The sequence below is a fragment of the Diorhabda carinulata genome, chromosome 7 (genome assembly GCF_026250575.1).
Source record: "Diorhabda carinulata isolate Delta chromosome 7, icDioCari1.1, whole genome shotgun sequence".
Taxonomy (NCBI): Eukaryota; Metazoa; Arthropoda; class Insecta; order Coleoptera; family Chrysomelidae; genus Diorhabda; species Diorhabda carinulata.
The window spans coordinates 2151092-2161386 of record NC_079466.1 but is presented as its reverse complement, the minus strand read 5'-3'; the positions used below and the strand labels follow the sequence as shown (position 1 = coordinate 2161386).

General features: G+C 32.5%; 1 protein-coding gene across 2 annotated transcripts in view; it reads left to right on the top strand.

The window, feature by feature from the left end:
- The first annotated feature begins 8644 nt into the window (after positions 1-8644).
- Positions 8645-10295, top strand: part of LOC130896436 (homeobox protein Hox-A1) — a 62177-nt gene continuing 60526 nt past the window's right edge. The window contains exon 1 of one of the 2 annotated variants that reach the window (XM_057804566.1): positions 8645-9431. In XM_057804566.1, coding sequence (XP_057660549.1) covers positions 8759-9431 — 673 coding nt within the window. In that variant the 5' untranslated portion in view covers positions 8645-8758. The remainder of the gene's footprint in view (positions 9432-10295) is intronic. The other variant, XR_009059569.1, reaches the window with a different exon arrangement.

Below are 10295 nucleotides of genomic sequence, written 5' to 3'. Positions count from 1 at the left end.
CGGGACTACGAGTAAAGTGTAATAGATAGAGCGGATGTGGCATCCCTGCAATGCATCGGTCTGTTCCTCATTGATTGTGCAAAGGACTTGAGCATTCCAATGATGTTGTATTGGAATCCTTGCAAATTCAACAAGGAATAGAGCGATGCATTGCCGGGATGCCACATCCGCTCTATCTTTTTATTTTTTATTTTATTCGCTTATGTAGTTATTTATGTTGAAATCACTCATCGGTTTTCGTTTGTTTGAATGTTTGTTGATAGTACAACCGGATGTATTTGTTATTAAGTGATTAAATTTAGTAATTAAATTGTTTATTGACATATTTTTTTAGTTGAATTGAAACTATCACTGAAATTGTTCGAACAGATAACCAGTAACAGTTACAGGAATTTTTGCTTTGTTTACAAACTTCCTCTACGGTTTAGATTCCAATCTTTTTAATATTGTTATCAGAATGAATAAACAATTATTTTTATTGCTGCAATTATTGAGCTGATATATAGACCTATTTAAGATTTGAGGATATTTGTAAGTCGTTCTATATTCGGAGCCCTATCGAAATGGATCTATATGTTGAAATTTGCTATCATCAGAGAAAAACTTATTTAGGAATTTTGCTGTTTGATTTATCATATCTGTGAGATTGGTTAATTTCAATGGAATTTGTTTTAATTGCCCTAGTGGATTGTGCTGGTCGGAAACATAACATGTAAGTATATAGGAATCAAATGGTGGCAAACGTATTGCAACTATAGATATCCAGTACATTTTTATTGATGATAAAGCATCGATCTAAAGTAAATAAATAGAAAATCAAGGTTCTCTTCAGGTACTGCCTTCACCCAGGTCACCTGAAAAGAATCCCATAAAGTTAGAACAAGCCAATGAGGACTCCAATATGAGACCAAAACCCATACAGTAACGCAGAAATCTTCTACAAGTTTCTACAGCTTTCTTATAATCATCCAGCTGTGATACGTTTAAAGAGAGATCACACGGAATAGTATATTCTTTTGACATCCAGCAGTAAACAAATATCTATTCATTATTTTAAGAAAGGCATCGCGAAGATTGCGTACAGAGAAGATTACAGCTGGAATTCAGCGTACATCACACCAGGTTGATGTTTGACGAGAGTTAGACCAGACCTGACCCTTTAGACAGCGGAATGTGATAGGCGGCATGGCAGAAAAAGGCGAAAGCAAATGACTAATTGAAGGTGAATTATATTGGCAGAGCACCTGAACGTTTCGGAAAGTAGCTAGGTGAGAATCCCTCACGGGTGTACAGTTTTACACCTGCCGTAATTTTACAAGCTTCTACACCACTTCATAGGGCAAAAAAAGGTTAGGTTGGGATTAGATTTAAGTTCTCTTTGCCACATCTACCTGACGGGTACAGCAAACTTGTGATTAGTAATTGAAGATAATTTGATAGTGGTGAATATTCAATATTCATTCGTATAGACTTTTTGCATGCTTAAATTTCCCATCTAGATAATTTTCGATTGCTGCAGTTCTATCAATCTCAGAATTACTTAATTTATAGTCAGATTGAATCAGATGTATTTAATATTGTCGTCCGTTTTTGATGTAAAAATGTCAAATTGGAAAGAATCATCAAGAACTTTTTCTCGGCCATCTTTAAAACGTTTTAACCACTAAAAATTTTTAAACACGATAATATTCATTAACGTATATTTATTTAAATGACGTTATTGATACATTTTTCGTTTGTATAGTGAATTCAAAGAGGATAATCGAATTATTATGTACGGGCTATACCAGTAAAATGGAATTTTTTACCTTCTGACCAATGTACTGAAAAAGGAGTGCGAGGCTAGAGAGGTACATGCTGAGCTTAGAGAGTAACCCGCTGTGCCTGCCACTGTTTCACCTCATCACTGACTGGATAACACAGCTGTACGTCACCTGACACATTGAATAAGTATGTTCGTTTTGAGATTTTTGAGAAGCCATGTCAAGACAAGATCTGGAATTTTACAAATTAATTTTTTATTCATTTATACACTTTGTGAATTATACCGGGTACTGAAAAAATTGATTATCAAACTAAAATTTTTTTATGTAAGTAAATTAATTTGCGTGTGATTAGACATACAATCCGTGGAATAAAGAAGACTTATCATTTAATATCCGACAATGGAATCTCTTTTGATGCTAGCTTAGAAAAATAAACGGCACGGTCCCATTTAAAGTGTTAAAAGCGATAAAAATTTCACTTATTGTTTACGGCAGATAGAGTTTATACAGATTACATATATGAGGAGCGTGCTGTATTAAAAAGCGATAGAAATTTGGCATTTTTTTCATTAAGCGAAATATAAGAACCAGCTGGAGATGTGAGTACACAATGGGAAGATTGCTTAGGTTGAATAATATGTATATATAAATAAAAAATTATTTTATAATGAAAACTAGGGAATATTCTGCAGGATACTATTCTCATATGAAGCTAAATTAACTGTTAGATAAAAAAGAGAAGAAAATATTGTGAAGTGTTTTATTTGCACTAATTCTGGAAATTTTTAACAAATGTTAAAAAGTTTTGTTCTACTATATATTTTCAAACAAAAAATTCGTGAAATTTCTCAAGAAGAATATAATTTATGCAGAAGCCGTAATAGATTTTCAAATATAAAGATAAAGCTTCGCGGTTACGTTGACTACCGACTCTTCCAATCCTTCCTAAATATACTCAAACAGCTCTACTATAATATGAGGGCGATATTGTGTGTAAAAAACTTTTCTATGATATCTGTGGAAGCGAAATCGCTTAGTAAAGTGTATTAACAAGTCTCATGTCTCGTCCCACAGCCAACAGTCTCGTCTCGTTTCCCTTCTATTAGAAGAGTCTCTTGGAAATCATATTTGCTATAATGGAAGAGTTACAGAAGGAAATTGATGAATGGAAAAATCAAGTATTCGAGATACGGGGGATTCCGTTCTAACTGTGATTTTTTGTATTCAAAATTTCAAGATTTTAAAATTTAACTTTTCTAACTTTTTTATGCATATTATTCATCTATTTTACTGTAAAAATAAAACTCTAAGAGGAATTTACTACAACTTCAAAGTATCACGAGCAAGACACAAATGTCGGATTTTGAGTTCCACGGTACTGACTCATTTATCCACGGTACTGACATGGTAACTTAAGATATTAAACAACAAGTGCATCAATTTTCCTCAGTTTGATCATAAACATTAGAATTTATAAGGTAATTAGTTTAAATCATTTGTTACGACAAAAAAAATTAATAATTTATCGGTAAATTCTAGGAATGGACATGACACGGTACTGACATTCAAGTGATGTAGTATAAGTTTTCTTTAAGTGGCAAGTTATATTGTATAAAAATAATGTTTAAATATCTTAAGAATTATTCAATTAACACAAAATTTTTATTAATTGATTATTAATTAATGACTAGTACAAAAAAACAATACAGGACATTGAATATCACAGTTAGAACGGAATCACCCATACATGTAAATTGAATATCAACATATCGCACTCCACCTTTTTGGTTAATAATTCATCCAGTCATTTATTGGTACGTGATAAACATCGTATGGATTAATTATTTAGGTGATTTAAATGTTTTCTTTCAGTAAACGTAATATGTGAGTATCATATTTTCATGTGTACTGCTCAAGAGATGTCATTTTAGTCAAAATTACAAAAAAAAATTTCTGACTGTTTCAATATATCTTATTCCCCGAGGAATAGAATATTTTTGTAATTTCTAAATCCATTTTGATTGAGAAAACGAGGAAACATCAAATTGAATTACAAAATACGAAGTTTACCTTCTCATTTCTCCATTGCCAAGTTTTTAAGCCCACACCTTAACAATTACTGTCTTGTCTAGTCTGACACTATGCTAGAATCTCATACACATCACATCACTAAAATCAATCATCCTCTAATAAGTAATTCGTTCAAATTTTGCTCAAAATGCTTCGCATAAAGTCCGTTCAAATTAAGAGTGCTTCTGGGTATAGGTAATCTACGACTTTTGTCGGCCAGTCGATTTACATTCGGAAAATGAATATTGAACTTTGACCCACCAAACTGTAATCGCTCGTTTGGTACTTCTACATCTTATTTTTCGTTTCTTGTAGTTGGGTAATATACGACAACCCCAGTAACAGTAGTGTACACAAAACCAGAATTTTGGTTGAATGTTCTAGTGAAGAACGCGTGATTATTATTTCTGCAGTTCTATCATAACTTCATAGTTATTTATTAGTTTCCAAATGGGAAAATTTGCAATATTGATATATATATGGAATATACTATTGACTATTGGACTATTGGACTGTTTCAAATTACCTAGAGGGTGGTGGAGACTAACGACTGGTATTTGTATGGCAAAGAAAATCGATGTGTTTCTTGAAACCTATTCAATAATATCAAGTAGGGTCTAACCTTGATCCGAATTAAATTAATTTTTCGCGTAAAAATCAGGATTTGCTACTCATTAAATTGTGGCAGTCGTACTGATCAGAATCATGACTATAATTTAGGTAAATGAAATCAAATTATATATTCAGGAGAAAAAGTAATCAGAAGGCGTCAGGGGAAACGTGGCTGGTAGAAATTATTTATTGCTAATATAGAAAAAGTTATGAGATAAATTAATTATTTTTAGATATGACAATATACATTTTAGGTAAAATAAATTGAACAAGTATCAAAAATTCTCAACTGTCCAATGTTGACACGAGAAAATCTTCCCTCGCCATTACATCATTCCAATCCAAAGATTATGAAATCGTCTCTGGTTCGCGAGAGATATGAGTGCTCATATTTCGTGTCATGATCTATTAATAGTTATTACTAACGTTGCCGATAGAAACATTCCATAAAGAATCTGATAAATAATTTGTCATCAATATAATCGGTAGATATTCTTCAATCAGGTACAAAATAGAAGTTCAATGTAAAATAGTAAAATTAAACGTCATGGTATATGCTGCGTGCATCTTTAATATTAATTATCTTCAGAAATAGGTATCACTTTGATAAAGAATTAATTATGATAGTGAAGACAAGGAAGCAGTAACAGTGGGTAATAAGAATAAGACTGATGTACCTATAATAATAATGAAAATTTTTTGCTCTAATAGAAATCCACTGAAATCAATAATTTGAAATCATCCGATTAATTCGATTATTCAAAATGTCACAAAAGAGCGAGAACTTACAAAAATAATGGGTCACAACAATGCCAACGTAATAAAAACCTACTCGAATATTGACGAAGAACATCATAATCAAATTATTAACCGCAAGCGTATTGGAAATACATCTTCATCACGTCTGGATATTCATCTAACTTTTCTAATTGTTCTTTTGTTAATTATACCTTTAAATAAATTGTTTTAGGCCTTTTTTCTATAATTAGCGAAAATTTTCTATCCGAATAATCCTAGAACATTGATAAATGCTCAAACTTTCTCAAGCTTATTGCTTATAGACAATAGACAGCCTACCGCAACGGTCTATTTTCGAGCAACAAGCTTTTGAAATCTGTTTTTTGGACAATTATCAATGTCATTGAGATATTTCTTAACAAACAGAATTGGGTAATTTTATATTCTCCCTGTCCCCTCGTTGTTTGGCTCTATAAATTCGAAAAATAATCCGATTTCGATGAATTTTCTTTTAGAATCGTTTTTACGTCGAATTTACGAAAAAAATTATGAGAATAAAAAAAATTAAAACTTATATTGATTTCAGGGCTTTAAATGTTCATGAAAATGCACTTATTTACGTATAAATTTGAATTTTTAGCACACCCCCCCTAACCTAACTTAACGTAACCTATCCAATATAAGTTTCCATTTGTTTTATTCCTATTTTTTTTCATAAATCCGCCGTAAAAACGTAAAAAAGTGACAAATGACCGACGAGAAAGGTTGTGAAAGGAAAACAACACCACGGTTATATACCAAGGCAGAGGTGGATTGTGATGATAGATTTCAGATGCTTTTCAATGTTTCCAAAAAATTACCTTGTAGAAGGTTTTTTATTGTCTTTGACACCTTTCCATTTATTTTATTGGCTTCCCTGCAGCAATATTTATTGTTGGAATTGTTATTCATCAAGAAATACTTCACTACACGTCTTTACCGACGTGTTTAGTTTAGTTTAGGTACTTAAATACTTCCGTTATATTTTTCAATTTCCAAAAAAATTACAATGCTCAAAATAATCATCAAAATAAACAATTTAAACAGGTTTAACACTTCCAGTATTTCAACTATGCTCAGAGAATGTTCACTATACTAAGATTTTCTCCGAAACTCACTAAAAGTTGCCATCAATTTAGCCCAAAAATATATCCAAAGTGTCTAGAAAATATTCTACGATTATAGGAAATATACAATTAATAATTTTTGACGATATATACGTAGTATAAGAGTAGAAAGGAATTCAAGGTAATTCTTCCATGGGGCGAATGACATCAACGTGTGTACCATGACAATGTTTGCAATGACGGCGGAGAGAGACGATTTCATCAGGGCATATTGTTCAAGGACAAAAACTTATTCTGGGGCAAAGTAGTTCTTAGCACCTAAAATAGACAGTTCCGTCGTCAGGGATTTTGGTAAATTCTTAAATACTACTCAGACTCGCTTGTATTTAATGAAAAATTATTTAAAATTGTAGATAGCCTTTCTACCTTCTCGGCTGTAAAGCATGTCTAGCATACAAGTCTTTACGTAGGCTCATTTCTCCACAGTAGTTTCCATTCTTGCCTCTCCTGTGTCTTTTGATTTATATCCCGCCCTGTAATTCCTTGATTTCGGCCTGAAATCTTAATTTGTTATGTCGAGCTCCTCCTAGGTCTTTTATTCATTATTTTTCTTCCATTCTCATAACATGGCCAAACCATTTTGCTTGGTCTCCTTCATTTTTGTTTTGAATCAATTTTATGTCCAAATTTCCTGGTATACTAATGTTATTCCGTATTTTGTTGTATCTTGATTTATTCTCTGTTGTTCTTATAAATATCATTTCCACTTATTATTCAATATACTTATCTAAAATCAATAGATCTGCTTTAGACATAAAATTCTGTATTTTATGAAGTACTTAAGTCATTTTCGAAAGAGAGTATTTTAATTTGCCTTGTTGTGCATCTATTCAACTTAATATGGTTAGTTCATACCAATGTAAGCCGTTTCATCCAAACTACTTCATACTTTTATGAGCAAATATTCAAAAACCTAGACATTTATGTCGTGATGATAACTGTTTTCATTTTGACCTATGTGTATCCCTCTATCTATCTTCTGTCTGCTATTTCACCCAGGTACCTATTTAGATTGTCAATCTATGATATGATTTCTATTCCGCTTTCTGTCTTCAAATCTGAACAAATTACAACACAAGCACATGTACCTACAAGAAATTCTTTTGCTATTTGCCAAATCCCTAGCGCTATTTGCAAAAAAACTGTGTTAGATCCTCATCTACACAAAAGTTGTAGCTTCTTTAAAAAAATCTGATGGTTTATGACCAGAATTCTTCTTGGCGAATCGAGTTATTCAATGTCTTCCATTCCTTTCAATATTTTTTATATACTGCTAACTGGAAGGGTTTTTTTACAATTTGCCACTTCAACTCTGAACTTTTTTCCATGTTAAAGTGTGGGAAATACAATATATACAAACTACTTAACTCTAAAAACCACTAGGTACCTACTCGGAAATGTACTAATGATGCAAGTGATTTTAATAGTACTCCGTGTTTCTTCAAATGCCCGCTCTCAATTTCACAATAGACTTATAGAAAATTTTTTGTTCGATAATGAGTCTATGTGTGTGCTTGTTTGATTTGGAAAGATGCTTAACATTCTCAGATACGTTGTAGTCAAACTTTACCTAAGTAAATATCAGGAATAAGATACACGAGAACTTTAAATGCGTCACCACTTTTGCTACATCAGTGATTTCAAAAAAAGCATGCATTTCTATTCTATTACCCAAGTTAACAAATCACCGGGATCAATTTCCTTGTTATCGTTTCTTTAAATTTAAAACCTAAAGTTGCACCATTAAAATGAAACATTATTTTTAATACATATGGTAGAAGAGAGTGCAGATAACTAAGATTCATTTTACCATCAACGTTCGATTGATTTTTGCAAATCTTTGTAAATTATTTCATCTGAAAAATTACAATGGAAAACAACTCTCATAGTAGGTACAGCAACTTTCTTCAAACAAAATATTTGCCGAAAATAAGCCTATAAAAATGATATATGCACACATAAGAGAAACGTTCGAATGGTTAGATAATTATCTTATGCAAATTTATGTATAAAATATCCTATATACGCCAAACAATACAAGTAGAGCTGTCATGTCACCAACTTCCATATACCTAACATTTCCAAGAATAGAAACGTTCCTATAGACACAATCATGGCTGGATGCTGGCCAATCATTGTAGCAGCATCACATCTTTTGATAACCGAAAGCTACTATTGGTCCTTAGATCCACGGCGCAAGACACGTGTAAGCCGAAGCTCCGCCTCGACCGTGACGCAGCTGTGTTATCCAACACAACTTTCTAGATTGTTAGCTAGTCGAGACCCAATCAAGTCAACGTAATCAGTTTCGTAACGGATATTAAGTCGTTTAGTTGTTAAAGTGTGTTTCGTGATCACAAATACACATGTGTCGTGATTATCAGTCACTGGAATAGTGAAATAAAAATGATGACGATGGACATAACTATGTACGGTCATCATAATCAACATAGTACTCCTTATAATTCTTCGGAATCCAACTATTATAATTATTCGAACGATTTAAATCATACGTCTTCCCCTCATCAATTTCAAAATTATTATTCTTCTAATTATCATTATGAAGAGCCCTATTTGTATGCGACAACTTCTGCCGGGGAATCGGCAGAATGCCCTTCTTCTCCTCACAATCTTAACTACTATTCTCAACACGTCCAAGAAAACCCCATCGTAAACACCGATACAGGACTGACTTATACTAATTTGGATTACGGAAATAGTGCATCGGGCTATGCCCAAAACAACTACAACGACAACTATTCGCGGAGTCATTCTGACGTAATTCATCATAATGAAAATTCAGAAGATTCCACACTCCAGCAAAACTACATCCACGAAAACAAGTTTCAAATTGACATTAGCGATACTAGTAGCTATTTAATAAATCCTGGTGCTCAAAGTACTTGCATGGAATTTCAACATATTCACAGGTATAAACAAGAATTAATTCCCACAGAAGATCATTCTAGATTAAGGCAGCATCATCCGCTACATACGCTTAATCCAGTATCCATAGCTCAACCAGCTCTACCAACTTATAAATGGATGCAAGTTAAGAGGAACGTACCCAAACCTCCTGGTAAGTTCAATAAAATTTTTATAACTATTTGATATAATAAAATTGAAAAAGATATTCGTTAACAGGTTATTGAGAGAGAAAACTTTTAGAAACCAATCTGTAAAATTTATCTAAGACGCGCAGACGGCTGAATGCATACTTACCCTAGTTACCACGGTTTTTGGACCCTAATTGAATGAATTATTGTTTTTTTAGGTAATAGATAGAAAGAATAATGAAAATATTCCGTTACGTCTTTATTACTTATAAAATTTAGTTAACTTGGTGTAAACAATAACAGAATAAATAAAAATAACAAATTTTGGCATTTATGGGTCCACACTTTAAATAATATCTTCTACTCAAAATTAAATAACTTATTTACCACTATCTGTTCCAGAAATTTCCTATGAATGAGCTACAATATACTCGTAATTTTCACCTTTCCATCTCAAAAAAACTCTTGCACAACCTTTTAGAATGATCTATAAATACTCCCATTGTTTAGTTTAGCTTAAGCCATTTGATAATATTGTTTGCAAGTACCGGATGCATCATTCTCTATCATCTATTTTAGCTTAAGTCCTTTAATATGTGAAGAGGGCAGAATAATGTTTTTTGTATCAACGGTTTTGATGGCTTAGATGTTCATTTAACATGAAGTGCTGTTGTTTCGAATGAGCCATTTTTTTTGTTATTCTCTGGCCCAGCTGTCTCACAGACAAAGGAAACAAGAGTGTCTGATGAATCCACCAGTAACAAACGGATAAGGTCCCTTCACACTTTCTATGGATTTTCATCATACTTTTTTCTTTCTTCTTCTTTTAACTACTTATCAATTAATGGATGTTCGCGACCACATTTTTCATGGCTTCTCTATCTCTA